This window comes from Meriones unguiculatus, chromosome 14 (genome assembly GCF_030254825.1).
Source record: "Meriones unguiculatus strain TT.TT164.6M chromosome 14, Bangor_MerUng_6.1, whole genome shotgun sequence".
Lineage (NCBI taxonomy): Eukaryota > Metazoa > Chordata > Mammalia > Rodentia > Muridae > Meriones > Meriones unguiculatus.
This window is the reverse complement of record NC_083361.1, coordinates 67,568,361-67,584,466: the sequence shown is the minus strand read 5'-3', so window position 1 is coordinate 67,584,466 and position 16,106 is coordinate 67,568,361. Positions and strand designations below refer to the sequence as shown.

At 49.1% G+C, this 16,106-nt stretch overlaps 1 protein-coding gene across 1 annotated transcript; it reads left to right on the top strand.

Annotated features, from left to right (window-relative positions):
* Nucleotides 1–1,727: 1,727 nt before the first annotated feature.
* Nucleotides 1,728–13,816, top strand: Rlbp1 (retinaldehyde binding protein 1). Its single transcript, XM_021647037.2, has 8 exons — nt 1,728–1,946; nt 4,112–4,230; nt 4,446–4,574; nt 6,511–6,715; nt 8,069–8,247; nt 11,360–11,518; nt 12,681–12,791; nt 12,969–13,816. Exons 2-8 carry the CDS (start codon nt 4,219–4,221, stop codon nt 13,125–13,127), a joined length of 954 nt encoding a protein of 317 aa, XP_021502712.1. The 5' UTR covers nt 1,728–1,946; nt 4,112–4,218; the 3' UTR covers nt 13,128–13,816.
* Nucleotides 13,817–16,106: the final 2,290 nt, after the last annotated feature.

Sequence of the window (16,106 nt, the reverse complement as noted above, 5' to 3'; positions counted from 1 at the left end):
AGCAGTCCTCGACCTTCTAATGCTGCAACCCTTTAATATAGTTGTAGTGACTCCAACCATAAAACCTCTTTCACAACTGTAATTTTGCTACTATGGTGAATCATAATGTAAATATCTGATATGTATGATATCTGATAAGCAGTCCCCAAAGGGGGCATGACCCATGGGTTGAGAACCACTGCTCTGGGCATCCCTCTCCCCCTAGACCATGTCACGGACTTTACAGTGCTCTTGGAACACAGGAAGCTTTGTGGAGAAGCCCTGTGATTGGTCCTTACAGAGCCTTTTAGCAGCTTAAGGCAGCTGGGCCTCTTATACTTATCCTCTCCCATGAGCCTCATAGCCAGTGAGGTTCCTTGGGCATAACAAAACATCACAGCCTAGGTGACTTAGCCAACAGAAACTCATTCTCTCAGAATCCTGAAAGCTGGAGGGCTGAGACCAAGGTGTTATCTTTCGGCGCCACCTCCTTAGCTTCTGGGTAACTGTTTTCTTTTCACGTCTGCAACGTGGTCTCTCCTGTGTAAGCCCCAAACCATGGTGAGACCATAACATTTCCATGGCTGGATTCCAGAAAAATGGCCTGTGCATATGAGCTCATCCCTGCCCTGAGCACCTCAAGGAGAGAGGACCAGGACCAAAGCTGGGCTGCTTAGGCTCTGACTGAAGCTAACTTTAATTAAACAGACATGTCTTGCGGTGGAAGTAGAGAGCCCCCTGACTTTGGAATCTCCTACAGGGAATAATCTAAAGGGCTTTCATCCCTCACACCCCAATGAAATTCCAAGGCAGAGGCTGGGTGCGCCCTCCTGAGGCCGGCTCAGGGGTTTCTGGCTGCAATGAAGGTTGGATATGTTGTTTCCTTCCCCTAGGTGCCCACTGGTTCTGCACTGAGCACCACTGCCAGCTCCCCAGAGCACCCCCCAGGGGTCAGGGAGCTAAGCACCTGAAGTGGGTGCTGTGTGGCCATCTCGGATCTTTCCCCACAGCCCCAGTTCGGTTCTCTAGTGACCCCACATCTCAGAGGAGACTAAGCCATGGCTTTGTGGTAAAGCAACCACACAGAAAGAAAGGTGTTAGAGCACGGATTGAAAAGTGGGCAAGGAACTGGACATGGTGGTGCATGTCAGTAATCCCAGCACTCCGGGAGGCAGAGGCAGGTGGATCTCCGGGAGTTCGAGGCCAGCCTGGTCTGCAAAGCGAGTCCAGGACAGCCAAGGCTGCACAGAGGAACCCGGTCTTAAAAACAAAACAAACAAACAGAAGTGGGCAGGGGAGGTCTGCTGTGGCAGCACACACCTCTTTTCCATGCCTTTGAGAGGGAGAAGATGGAGGATCAGGAGTTCAAAACCTACCTGGACTGCTCAAAACCAAAAGAGGCAGGGACTGAGGGTGTGGATTAGCAACAGAGTTGCTACAAAAAAAGTGGGCAGTGGTTTGGGGCCAGCCTGGGATACCTAGCAGGTCCTTCCCTGCCTCAGCTTTGCCAGCTCTGTTCCCTCTGCACAGGACTGCGGACCATAGGCCTGGATGGCATTGATGACCACATTTACACAATTTCTCTTCACTTCTCTATATGTCCTACCCTTTGTGGGAGGGAGCACCCTCCCAGGCATCCCTGCTTCCCAGTTGGAGAAGAGAGAGGGCAGGGAAATGAGATGGGGTTGGCCCAGATCCCAGTGAAGTGACTTCCACATGGTTGAACAGAGTCCCAAGCAGGAGCTCACAAAGCAGGGCTTTGACAGTCGCCTGCAGGCTGGGCCTCTCCCCTCTCCCTCAGGGTGCTTCGCTTGTGAGCCTGATTTAACGGAAACGGTGGCCTGAGAAGTTCCTTGTGACACTCTAATCCGAGCTTGCTGACCTGACCACACCTCCAAAGGAGGCAGCCTCCAGAGCGCCAGAACAATTCTGGCAGGCAGCGTGTAGCCCCAAGAAACTGCTGTCAGGTAAGTGAGGAACAAGGCCTGGCTGGGCCAGGGAGAGTAAGACAGTGTGTCTGGGAGGGAGTGAGTGGTCAGGGTTGGGTGGGGTTCACCACGACTCAGACTGCCATTCTGCAGGGTGAGCCAGACCAAGCTACAGGTAGGCGCAGCCCATACAAACGCTGAGAACCTAATTCAATTAGAACTGCCGATCAGACGCCTTTTATGTTCTAATATTGGCAATCAATTGTGTTTTATTTGCTGACTCTAAAAGACAGAGAACATCAGTGTGAAGCTAGGTGTAGCATGTTTTCATTATGTACATGCCCACGGCTCATGGATAAATACTTTTTTAAAGATAAGAGATAAATGCTTCTCTATGCCGACTTTGACCTTGTGTTTCTAAGATCTGAGACTTGGGCTTGAGGTATTCACTAACTCCTCTCCAGTTCTTCATAGTTTTGCTTTGCTTTGTTTGCTGGAGACAGGGTTTCCCTGAGTAGCCCTTGCTGTCCTGGAACTCACTATGTAGATCAGGCTGGCCTCTAACTCAGGGATCCCCTGGGTGCTTGAATTAAAGATGTGCACCACCATGCCACCTTTTTTTTTTTTTTTTTTTTTTTTTTTTTTTTTTTTTTTAGATAGAGTCTTATGTAGCACAGACGGCTTTGAACTCACTATATAGCCAAGGATAACCTTAACTTCTGTCTGATCCTCTTGCCTCTATCAAGTGCTGAAAATACAGTTGTGTGCCACTGTACTTGGCTTTTGGTCTTTTGAGCCAACATATTTGAATGTCTGTCTATTACCCACAAGTGGCTTGTACTTAGTTCTTGTGGGTGGATTCCAGCCCCCAGAGTTCCCTTCTTGGTAAGGAAGGGACAGCTTCAAAAGATGGGTGGCCCTTAGATATTCTCTGGGATCCTCAAGTTTCAGTGTACAGATTAGATTAATCTCAGTGTGATATTAAGAAAGGGAGAGCGGACTCCACTGTAGAGAAAGATTCTACTTTCGGGTAGGTCACAGAAACCTGTGGTCTTCAAGACAATCACTATTGTCTTCAGATTGTCCTCAGTTTGCCCTCAGTCTTAGAAGGATTAAATAAATAACTTGCCTGTGGCCACCCAGGTGGTAAAAGCCAGATTCAAATCCAGATCTCTCCAACCTACAAGGTTTCTGTCACCAGCTCCCCCAGGGAGTTTGCACAGAGGTGCCTTGGCTTTAGGCATTATAGAGACACAGGGTCGGGCAGACACAGGTTCAAGCCCCAGCTGCTCACCAACTATGAGTAGGTGACTGAGTTGACCAATAGAACCTGGTCACAGGCACAAACAGAATGATTAAAGTTTCTTCCAGTCACTGGGGACATTTAGGCCCAGGGGGAGAAAATCTGGGGACATGTGGGCCATGACTGAAATCTTGGTGGCTCAATGATGCTTGTGTACATTATTGAATTACATCTTATAGCCCTTTCATCCCAACAAGGGACAGTGGAGACTCAGGTGAAATCACACAATTTGCAAGTCTCACCAGGATTAGAACCCAGGTCCCCACATCCTGTTGTCCCAAGCTGCTTCTTGGTGCCATAGCTTAGGTATATATCCTCAGACCTGGCTTCCTTGGGCTATGTTACCTTGGATAAGTCATTTACTTTTTCCTGGCCCTGCCATGCCTGTCTCTGAGATTATAAATTTGAAAACCCTCAATGTGTCACATAGCTCTGAACACACACCCAGGACTGACTGAATAACTGCTCACCATGGCTCCTAAGCATGAATGCACTGGAGGGAGTGGGGGAGGGCAGAGCCGTCTACTAGGTCAAGATTTCTGGGGTGCCCATTTGCATTGGGGAAGGAAGGCTGCAGAGAGGAAGAGAGATTGCATTACATGGCAGTGATCCGACCCTGTAGCTGAGAAGGGGACCGATTCAGGTTTGTTCCTGGCTAGTCACAGCTGAAGGGCAGGATATTTGCAGCGTTCCTCTTCCAAATGCAGGGTTTCCAAAGCGTAGCCCAGGAATCACGTCCTTCATAGCCAGGTGGGGCCGCACTCTAATTTTAGCCCTCTAGTTAGAATCACAGGGACCAGGACCCATGAATCTGTACTTCTGACCAATCGCCTAGCTGTCGGGAGGGACTTAAATGCTCAAACTGCACTGTTCTGAGACAAACACAAAACGGTTTCTCTAGTGTCACTGCAATCCTGACTTCCTTGGCTGCTGGGGGCAGGCCACCTGGAGAGGCCAGGGCAGAGCAAACAGGTTCTTTCTTTCCTGTCAGTGTCTTCAAGAGACAATATGTCAGAGGGGGTGAGTATCCTGGTCCCTCTTCCCTTGTTCCCTTCCTCCCTAGTCCTTGACAACCTCTTTGGGGCCCTGATCCACCAGAAAGAGGAGGTTTAGCACAGACCTTGGCCAAAGGCACTATGCAAGGTCTCAGCAGGCCCATTTGCCGGTGGTTCTGGCTGCTGGGGGCAGGGGTGGGCAGAGCTGTCCTGGCTTCTTCCTGACTCCTGTCTGCCCAGGTGGGCACATTCCGGATGGTCCCCGAAGAGGAGCAGGAGCTCCGGGCACAGCTGGAGCAGCTCACAACCAAGGACCATGGTCCTGTCTTTGGCCCCTGCAGCCAGCTGCCCCGCCACACTTTGCAAAAGGTGAGGTACCAGAGTGGGAGGGAATGGGAGTGATGGCTGGGACAACCTGAGGGGCAACATGGTAGGGGTGGGACGGACACTTCCTAATCCTTTCTCCTTTAGAAAAGGCCCCACGCTCTAGGTCATCCTGGAACTGAGAGCCTAGCCTGTTCTAGAGATATAAGAGATCCAGAGAAGCTCAGAGCCATTACAACAGCTGGGTTAATCAGTATTCAGACCACCTTTTAGTCTAGCACTCCAGCCTGGAGCATATGCGCCAGGGGCCATCCTAGACTCAAATATAAAGAACACTGCTTTGGAAGTGGCCCTAGTTAACAAGGGTACATTGTCCCCAGTGGAAAAGCAGGAGGCTCAAGTTCTAGGACATGTTCAACTACTGGTGTGACCTTGAGCAAACTGCTTCCCCTCTCTGGGTCTGGCCTCCATCTGTGCCTATGAACTATGGCGGCTAGACTAGCTCAGAGTCTAATCTGCTGGAGTAGGCAGCTGTCTTAAGGGTGGCTGAGCGAAGGTGAGAAGCAGCTGAGTTCAGCTTCAGTCTCTCATTTCTGCATCGGCTGGAATCTCCATCAACAGGTGCTCTCAGGTTGGACACATCTGAATTCTTCTCCCTTGCCCTTCCTGCTGCCCAAAGGAAGAGCTGCCCCAGCCATTCTCACAGCTCTTCTTGCTCAGCCAAAACAAGGGCTGTGAAGCTCTGGGGCTGAGGCAGGCTGCCTTCCGCTGGGTCAAGTTGAGGAGGCCCTGATTAGGAGCCCCAGAAGTGCCTCCTTCTTGGAGGACGTAGGACAAGAACGCATCACCTCTCGCCTCCCTAGCCTGCTCTCCTGGGAGATGGAGACCAGGACACTATCAGAGCATAGTGACTCACGCCTTTAATTCCAGAGCGTGGGAGGCATAAGGTAGAGAATTATAATTTTAAGGTCAGCCTGGGTTGCATATAGAGATCTTGTATCAAAAGAAAAAAAAATAGGTTTGGCGGTGTGGCTCAGTTGGCGGAGTTGTCTAAAGTGCATGGGATTCTGTATTCCACTCCTACCATCACATGACACTGGGCATGATAGCACCTGCCTGTCTATAATCCCAGCACATGCAGGTGCAAGCAGCACCAGAAGTCCCAGGTAAATCTTGGCTATGATACCAAATTTGGGGTCAGCCTGGGCTAGAAATCCCATCTCAAAAACCAAACAAACAAAAAACAAGGGCTTGGTGAGGTGGCTCATTGGCTAAAAGGCACTTGCATCAAGCCTGAGCAAATGAGCTTGATCCCAAGGGCTCACATAGCAAAAAGAGTTCCACATGAACATCACGGCGCACACTGTCCTAAATGGGTGCTCCCCTAAACACACATACACACACAAAATAAATAAATGCAAAGGCTAACTAAAAACACAAACTAAAACAAACAAATAAACAAACAAAACAGAACCAACCAAATCCCACAAGGAGTTGTGGCAAAGCTTAAAAACACAATGTAGGGCTGGAGAGATGGCTCAGTGGTTAAGACTGCTCTTCCAGAGGAGCTGGGTTCAGTTCCCAGCACCCATGTGGTATCTCACAACTGTCTGTAACTTCAAGATCTGACACTCTCAAACAGACATACATGCAGGCAAAACAGCAATGTACACAGGGGCACAGACATATGTGCCGGCAAAACACTCACACATGCAATGAATAAATTCAAGTGCGACACACACACTGTATTTAGAGGACATAGCAGGGTGTTTGACAAGAACATAGTATACATGGGCCCTGACCCAAGCGGAGCAGTTTGACTCCCTCCAAGTGCAATCATGTATGAGAGAGCAGCGCGCCACCCCTGCGAAGGAGTCAGACCCCTCCCAGCAAGCCAGCTTAGAGTTGAGCCTTTTCACGCATGCTCTGTTCCTCACCAGCACCTACTGGTAACTGTCTGCCCCACCCTACCCTGTTCCAGGCCAAGGATGAGCTGAATGAAAAGGAGGAGACCCGGGACGAGGTGGTGAGGGAGCTACAGGAGCTGATACAGGCACAGGCTGCTTCTGGGGAGGAGCTGGCCCTGGCGGTGGCTGAGAGGGTACAGGCCAGGGACAATGCCTTCCTCTTGCGCTTCATCCGTGCCCGTAAGTTCGACGTGGGCCGTGCTTATGAGCTGCTTAAAGGTAAGGCCTGGAGGAGAGGGATGATTCTGGCCTAGGGAGGGTGGAGAGGGTGTTGATGAGGGTGTCCACCCTTTCCACACTGAAAAACTCCCTTATGCCACGAGGTAGTCACTGTCTCCATATCTTTCGAGTGTGTGTGTGAATTAAGCAGCCCTCAAGATTACTTGGACTCTGTTAGTTGCTGGGTGGATGGATGGATGGTTGGATGGACAGAATTAGTTGGTCAAGGCCAGATTCTTAGAAGAATCTCTTCTCTGTCAGTCTTGGGACTCAGTGAGTGGAATCGGGTACCACCTTTAGCTGACAAAGGAAGGTTTCCTTTGCAGCCCCTCTTCATAAGCACTCTGGGCGCTGGGATGTTACAGGTGAGAAGCTGTGCCTGGCCCATGCTCTCCCTTGGCACTAAATCTCAACCCCAGTGAAACCAAAGATGGTGCTTGCCTTGGGGATGGGGAGCTGCGACAGAACTATCATGGCCGTGCTGGGTGGAGGAAAACATTCCTGAAGAAATCAAGTCTTTGCTGTCTATAGGGGGAGGGGTTGAAACAGGTGATCTGTGGCCCAAAGGCTTCCCCTTTTTACTTTCCCCCTCCTTCCACAAGTGTTAATCCAGTGCCACCCTGGCCCCACCCACTGCTTTAGGTCAAGGAGTTCAAGCATCCCCTGATGTTGTAGACCTTATAGTCAGTTTGTGGGAGTAAATGGAATACATCAGTAGAGTTTGAGTGATGAGGGGTGAGGAGAAAAATGAGCAGTTGGGTATAAAGGACAGAAGATTGAAGCTGTACATGAAGTGCCTAGGAAGGCTCCCACTGCAAAGGAACAACTGAAAAAAAAAAAAAAAGCCCAAGGACATTAGACATTGGAGTAACTGGGGAGAGACATCCACAAGGCAAAAGTGTTTCGAGATAAGCCTGGAGTGTTCTAGAACAGCAGAGAAATTATTGGCAGTTCCTTGGCAATTGCTCCCTAAACCCCTCCTCTGGGCCCCAGGTTGGGGATACAGATGGCCATGTGAAGGCAAGGACCTGTTCGGGATAGGTAAGAATGGCATTTGTGCACAATATAGGCATTGCTAGAATTAGGAAGGGCCTCCGTCTAGCTGGAGCCTTCAGTTTATCTTCCCAGGCTTTCCCTCAGAGCTGCCCACCCGCCCACTCAGCTGACCCCGCGTCCAGTTGACAGCCTGTGTCAACCCCAAGGGGAGGAATATAACGTATGATTGATTACCTTCCCGTTCGGGACTGTACGCCATGTCTGCACAGCTCACAAGGTTCTCAGTGTGAACCGAGAAGGTGGGTGAGCGAGGCTGGAATGGCTCCCAAGGGGGCTCCTTGACTCTTCCCCTTGCAGGCTATGTGAACTTCCGGCTCCAGTACCCCGAGCTCTTCGATAGCCTATCCATGGAGGCCATCCGCTGCACCATCGAGGCAGGTTACCCCGGCGTCCTTTCCAGCCGCGACAAGTATGGCCGAGTGGTTATGGTCTTCAACATTGAGAACTGGCACTGTGAAGAAGTCACCTTTGATGAGGTCAGCTGGGCTCTCTCTCCTAACCCTTGTCTTTCTTGTGGGAATCCCCAGGAGGCCAGGTCTTCAGAGGGAGGAAGGCAGGCAGTCACCTGCCATCAGGCATCTTCCAAGCGGGGGCAGAATTCCTAGAATGCTCCAGGGCAGCTGGAAAGCCCAGCAGCTTTGCAAGCAGAGCCCACTGCTGGCCTACCTGTCCCCAGCAGTGCCAAGTGTAGGCAACAGCTGTGGGATATGAGCTCAGGGAAACCTTGCCAAAAACTGAAAGCTGAGAGCAGTAGAGGGAATGGGGATCAGAGGACAATGGGTTGGGAGATTCTGGAAAGGTCAGCTTCTGTCCTAATTAACCCTGCGTTTCCTGCATGCCAGTAAGTTTAAGCACTGAAGAGGCCGACGAGGGAAGGATTAAGGATTTTCCTTTATTTATTTTTTTCTTTCTTTCATTCATTCAGTTTTCCCCTCATCCCTCCTTTCTTATTTGTTTTGTTTTGATTTGAAACAGCGTCTCAGGTACCCCAGGCTGGTCTTGAATTTACTCCTGTAGTTAAGGATGGCCTTTGAATTTTAGGTCCTCCCTCTATGCTGGGGTTAGAGGCGTGTGCCACCATACCCGGCTCTAGGTAGTGCTGGGGATCAAACCCGGGATTACACGCATGCTGGACAAGTGCTCTGCCAAGTGAGCTACGCTCCGGCCTTCGCCTGTGTCCCTAAGTTTGCTGTTAGCTGTAAATAAAGGAGATTATTTTCTTCACGTGACCTTTCTGCTTTTTAGACTCCAGACCTTAAGAAGAAGTTAGATTGTGCTGGCCGGCCCTCTGCACTAGTTAAATGGTGATGGATCTAGCAATCATCCCTACCTAATGCCTGATCTTCTTACTAGGTCTTCTTGGTAAACAAGATACTAGCTTTTGGATCAAAGCTCTTTTTTTTTTTTTTTTAAGATTTATTTATTTACTATGTGTACAGTGTTCTGCCTGCATGTGTGCCTGCAGGCCAGAAGAGGGCACCAGATCTCATTGTAAATGGCTGTGAGCCACCATGTGGTTGCTGGGAATTGAACTCAGGACCTTTAGAAGAACAACCAGTGCTCTTAACCTCAGGGCCATCTCTCCAGCACCCCTAAAGCTTTAAAGCTTTTTTTTTTTTTAGACAGATTATTTTGGGGAAGAGGGTCAGAGAGATGGTTCAGCAGTTAAAAGCACTTGAGAGGACCTGAGTCCTGTCCCAGAACCCGTGTCAGGAAGTCTCCTGTCATTCCAGCTCCAGGGGAGCCAACATTTTCCTCATAAATATTGATTATGAAAACAAAAATAAGGGCTGGAGATATGGCTCAGCGGTTAAGAGCACTGGCTGTTCTTCCAGGGGTCCTGAGTTCAATTCCCAGCAACCACACGGCAGCTCACTACTGTCTATAGCTATACTCCACGGGATCCCATACCTTCTTCTGGTGTGCAAAGCAAGTGTACATGCAGATAAAACTTCTATATATTAAGTAAATAAATCTTTTAAAAAATAAGCCAGGCAGTGGAGGTGCACAGCTTTAATCTCAGCTACACAGAGAAACCCTATCTCGAAAAAGAAAAATTAAAAAGAAATAAATAAAATCTTTTAAAAAGATTTACACACACTTTTTTTTTTTTTTTTTTGAATTCTCTGTTCTTAGCCTTGGCTGTCCTGGAACTCACTATGTAGATCAGGTTGACCTTGAACTCACAGACATCTGCTTTGCTTCTGCCTGCCAAGCGGTGAAATTAAAGTCATGTACCACCATGACCCACAAAATCTATATTATATTTTAATTGTGTGTGTGTTCATGAGTGCTAGTTCCTGGGGTGGCCAGAGGCATCAGATCCCCTGGAGCTGGCGTTATAAGCAGTTATGAGCCAGCCACCTGATGTGGGTGCTGAGAACCAAACTCGGGTCTTCTGTAAGAACAGCAAGCTCTCTTAATCACAGAGCTATCTAGCTCCAGCTGAAGGTATTTTTTTTTTTAAGAAAAGGATTTTCTTATTATATAAATAGTATCAAAAAATTACAAATGTAAAATCGTCTATCATTCTGCTACCCAGATTTTTTTTTTTAAGCACAGTATTCTTCCAATTTATTTTACACACACACACACACACACATTTCTTATAACAGTGGGATGGTTCATGAGTCATTCTTGGTGGCACAGGCCTTTAAACCCATCTTCTAGGGAGGCTGAAGCAAGAGGACTGATTACAAGTTTAAGGCCTGCCATGTCTGTAGAGCGAGTTCAAGGCCAGCCTAAGTAACTTTGCAAGACACAGTCTAAAAATTTGTAGAAAAAGAGGGCTTGTGGTGATACTGTTTAGTAGTTTGCACTGCCCCAGGTTCAATCCCCAGTACTGAAAAAGGGAAGAAGGAAGAAAGGGAGGGAGGGAGGGAGGGAGGGAGGGAGGGAGGGAGGGAGGGAGGGAGGGAGGGAGGGAAGGAGGATCAGGGAAAGGCGGACCACAGTAGGCAGGGTAATGGTCAGATCTGCAATCCCAGCACTCAGGAATTGGTTTGTGGTAGGAGGAGCTCTTGTTCAAGGCTAGCCTGGGCTAAACAATTTTCAAAGCCAGCCTGAGCTATAAATCGAGACCGTCTAAAAACACCAAGGGCTGGAGGACGGTAGAGTGCTTGCTTAGCATGCCCAAGACTCTTCTGTTGATTTCTTGCACCGACAAACAAAAACCAAACCCGCAAGGGATCCTTCTGGGCAATGAATGTCATGAGGAGTTCCCCACGTTGTTAATGCTTTCCACCGTTTTCACTGCTCCGCAGTATCCCACAGCTTACAGCTGCCTTCCTTTCACGTCTCTTACTGGGTGCTCAGGTTGTTTCTAGCGGGATGAACTCCGTGGTTTCTAGTCATGAATGGGACAGTGAAGGTATTTTATTGGCGAGTATTCAGTGAGGGGGAGACCCTAGATGGACACATTTGGCAAATCCCTGTAATGTGCCAGTTGGCTCTCCACTCGGGACCCCGAGATTTAATCATGCCTGTGGGTTGGATCTTAAACCCCTGCTGTGCTTCAGGCTTTCTGCTGCTGGAAATCAACTCTAGGGCCTGGTGATTGAGCCACACACCTAGCCCCTATGCTTCTAGATCTTGCAGGCATATTGTTTCATTTTGGAGAAACTGCTGGAGAACGAGGAAACCCAAATCAATGGCTTCTGCATTGTTGAGAATTTTAAGGGCTTTACCATGCAGCAGGCAGCTGGGCTCCGCCCGTCGGATCTCAAGAAGATGGTGGACATGCTCCAGGTGAGACCTTGAAAAGTGCCTGATAGGAACCTCTCACAGGTGGGGAGGCTTGGCCTGGTTTTCCAGTTTCATGATGCAAGAAGGGGCCCGAGGGAGGGGTTGACAATCTAGTGTCATACAGAGCAGCGACAGCTGTCATCTCAGCCACAAACGCTTGCATGACTGTGGAGCCTGGTTTCATTGACTCCTTGGGAGGGTTCCCTCCCATATCTTCTGCTTCATCTTACAAACCTGGAAACTGAGGATCAGAGACTGACTTTACAAGGCGGCACACAGATAAAGTGGCAGAGGCTGGATTTAACTACATATGAGTTGTCCTGGAACCTCAGGAAGGGATCTCCCCTTCTGATTCCCTCATATACTGATATTCCCCTGTCTCTTCTTTGAGCTACCTTATATTTGCTCTGTGTGTGTTTGGGAAGCAGAGGTGGGGAGATGGTGGGTGAGGCAATTTCTGAAGGACAAGGAGGCATGACCACAGTGTCCTCATAGTCTATAACGGTTTGCAGTCTACTCAGCGGACAAGTGGTTTGAAAACAACCCAGTCTCCCAAGCTGAGGATACTGATCAGTTGGCAGTGTGCTTCCCTAGCTTACACAAAGCTCTAAGGTTGATCCCCAGCATTGGCCATCATGGCCTGTAGTTCTAGAACTCGGAAGCGGCAGGAGGATTGGAAGTTCAAGGTCATAAGTCATCTACATTATAAGGCCAGCTTTGTATACACATGAGGCCCTGTCTCAATAAACAAACAATACACACACACAAACACACACCACGTACACACACACACACACAGACACATGGGCACATGGACACACGAATATGTACACATATATCCAACTCACAATCACCAAATAACCAAGGCGTGGTACTGTCTCATCCCTTTTTAAAAACTTTAGTTCTAGGATTTCAGTTCTGTTTTTGTTTCGCATCATGGGACAGGTTAGGCTGTGTAACTCTCAGGATTTCCTCCCTGTACCTTAGAGCAAAGGTGAAACCTGGGTTCTCTGGTGGCTGGCCCCTGGGACGGGCTGTCCTTCAGGGCAACATGTGGTGCCATTGAGAGAGAGAGAGAGAGAGAGAGAGAGAGAGAGAGAGAGAGTAAGTAAGAGCCCCTGAGACCATGGGCAATGGGGTGGGGGATCTCTCTCTGTCACTGCAGGATTCATTCCCAGCCAGGTTCAAAGCTATCCACTTCATCCACCAGCCGTGGTACTTCACCACCACCTACAATGTGGTCAAGCCCTTCCTGAAGAACAAGTTGCTACAGAGGGTGAGTGGGTGGCTGCCTCCCGAGCCTTCCTCGGGTGCCGCGCACTGGTCCCAAGCTGAGCAGACCCCCTCCCCCGATGGCCACCCCTGGAGGACTGTAGAGAAAGCCATCGCGCCTCAGCTGTGTCCTCCCCTTCTCTCATCCTTCTGCTCAGTTGCCCTGGTCTCTCCTCTGCAGGTCTTTGTTCATGGCGATGACCTCGAAGGCTTCTTCCAGGAGATTGATGAGGACATCTTGCCTGCTGACTTTGGGGGTACACTGCCCAAGTACGATGGCAAGGTTGTTGCGGAGCAGCTCTTTGGCCCGAGGGTCGAATTTGAGAACACAGCCTTGTGAGGAGATGCCCTGTTGTAGGACCTGTCCTAGCACCCTGGCCCTTCCTCGGCATTCCTGAACCCAAGACTGGGAACAGGAATGCCTGACGTGACTGCTGTCCCCAGGCCTCCCTAGGCTTAGGAACGCTCTATTGGCACCTCATCCCAAACTGACATAGAGGGTAGTGAGGCAAGGGAATGCCTTTAAACAGACGACCTGTGGGGCAATTATAGTCCCACCTGCCTGTGCAGTTATAGGGCGGTGGCTTTGAGAGTAGCGAGATTTCAAAGACTAATTAGGCTCCTCCATGACTTCCTTTGTAATCGCTTTGATACTTAGGATGTGTAAGGCTGAGATAAAAGCCCACTCACAATTCAGTACAAAGAAGAAAGAGGGGGACAGGGAGCCCAAATGGTTTGATGAACACAGATGCTGTAAGCAGATAAGGGGTTTCCCACCCAGGATTCCAGGGAGGGAGCAGCAGCCTTGGAACAGTTGCATCTGGAGATGATCTGCTGATGAGTGCACTAGTAGCTCGGAGCTCTGGGCTCTTTCCAGGGTGGAGGTCATGTCCCTCCCTCTCCATCTTAGGTCTGATCCTTGGGGGTGCTCCCACTAGATGGTCCTTGCCTTGTTGGATGGTTTTACTTAACTGTATATTTGATATCTTCTCAGAGCTCTCTCGGTCCTCATTAGACAAATAAAACCTTTCTTTGTCTTGTGTCAGCCTCTTCCATGATGAACTTATATCTTACGTAGGGTTTCTATTCTGTGATAAAACATTGACCAAAAGCAACTCGGAGAGGAAAGGATTTATTTTATCTCAACAGTTTGTAGTCCATTATCCAGGGATGTCAGGCCAGGAACTCAAGGCAGGACCGGAGTGAAGGGTCTGGAGGAGTGCTGCTTACTGGCTTGCTCCTCATGACTTGCTCAGCCTGCTTTATTATAGCACCTAGGACCGCCTGCCAAGTGTGGCACCTCCCACAGAGTGCTGGGCCCTCCCACATCGTTCATCCACCAAGAAAATAGCCCCTGCAGGCCAACCCTGAGGTTGAGGTTTTCTCTTCTGCAAGGGCTCTAGCTTGTATCAAGTTGACATAAAACAAATTGATACAGCGTACATTTCCCGAATCTGCCTGTTTTGACAACTATAAATATTTTCTCTCCTGCGGGGCTGGCTTCCACGAGTGCACAGTGATTTTTGAGTGCTCATTTCCGTGAGACTTCCTGTCCGAGCCTCTGCTGGCAGGGCATGTGATTTCCTTAGGCTGGTACTATCTCATCTGAGGCTCCTGGGTATTTATTGCTACTTTTCCCAAGATGCAGCACTGGCTTTCCCGGCTAGTAGCAGACTCATTCCTGTTGTCTGGCCAGTGGTGGTGGCTAGAGGTGAGGACTGACTGGCCGGATTGAGTCTCTGCATACCATCGACTCAAGACTCATCAGCTCTTACCTGTGAGGCTCACTGCATTCTTACGTACATGGAGTACTCTGGGTGCTGCACGCCTGTTGCAGCCTGTTTCAACTATTTCCTGAATTCTGAGGTCAGTCCAATCCCATCTGCTTTTACCCCTTCGAGAATTTCTCTGATCCTCACGAGTTCTCTTTCTTGTATTCCGTCGAGGCTGCATAAATGCATGAGTAAATGAACGTGCACCTGTATGAATATACTTCTTGTTTTCTTCTGCTCCCCCCCCTTTTTTTTAATACGAAATGGTCCCACTCTGTAGCCCAACTTGGCCTTTTATTTGTGGCAGTCCTTCTGTCTCCGCTTCTTAAGTGTTCGGATTATAGAATGTACCACTGCATGAATTCACTGTTTTATTTTTACATTGTGTGTGTGTGTGTGTGTGTGTGTGTGTGTGTGTGTGTGTGTGATGGTTTGGTGCCCCTGTGGAGGTTAGAGGATAGCTTGTAGGAGCCAGTTCTCTCTTTCTACCACGTGTGTCCTGGGGATTGAACTCAGACTGACAAATTCTGTGGCAAACGTCTTTTTGCTACCACCCATTTCACCAAACCTGCATTGATTTCCCACATTCTCCTCCTCCTCTTCTTTTACTTTTTACTATTTTTTGAGGCAGAGTTCCTCTGTACAGCCTATAGCCTTGGCTGTCCTGGAACTTACTCTGTAGGCCATGCTGACCCTGAACTCATGAAGCTCTGCCTGTCTCTGTCTCTTGAGTGCTGGGGTTAAAAGTGTGTACCACCACTGCCTGCCTCTTACATCTTTCTATCCTAAGGTCTGCTGTTAAGTGTTCTATACCAGAGAAGATCCCTTTTATGGCACTCACAGTCAACAGCCCGTGGACCTCATTGGTCTTTCCACAGAACGTCTAAGCTGACGGAAGAATCATAGCAAATAACTGTTACCGTGGCCAGAAGGGTAGGAGGCTGGCCAGTGAAGACTTCTCAAATTCCTTTTACCCACATTTTCAAAGCTGAAGCTCCTTTTTCAAACTAAACCTTACACAGAACTTTGGTATGGAATCCTAGCACACACAGAGGGTTAGCTTTAGACTCTCTGGAGCCAAAGGCATTTAAAGGATGAGAACATTGCAGTTATGTCCAGGAATGTTAGGCTATGTGTATGACAACACATAGATGTGTTGTCAAGATGGGAGGGCCAAGATGGTGACTTCTGCAGAAGGAGTGGTTTTGAGGGAACAGTATTCGACTGAGTAAAAACTTCCTTATTTCTGTCTTCCTTCCTTCCTTTTATTGGGGGTGGGGTGGGGTGGGGTGGGGGGTTTCTGTGTAGTCCTGGCTGTCCTGGAACTCATTTTGTAGACCAGGTTGGCCTCAAACTCACAGAGATCCATTTGCCTCTGCCTTCTGAGTGCTGGGATTTAAGGCGTGCACCGCCATGCCTGGCCTGCCTCCTTTCTTATAGCACTCGAGACCATCAGCCAGGGGTAGCATCACCCCCAGTGAACTGGGCTCTCTCATATCCATCAAGGAAATGACCTATAGGCTTGCCTGAAGGCAATTTGGTGAGGA

Coding starts and splice junctions, on each gene's coding strand:
- Rlbp1 (XM_021647037.2), top strand. Junction 4,575..6,510: donor CCCGCCACACTTTGCAAAAG/GTGAGGTACCAG, acceptor ACCCTGTTCCAG/GCCAAGGATGAGCTGAATGA. Junction 11,519..12,680: donor AGATGGTGGACATGCTCCAG/GTGAGACCTTGA, acceptor CTGTCACTGCAG/GATTCATTCCCAGCCAGGTT.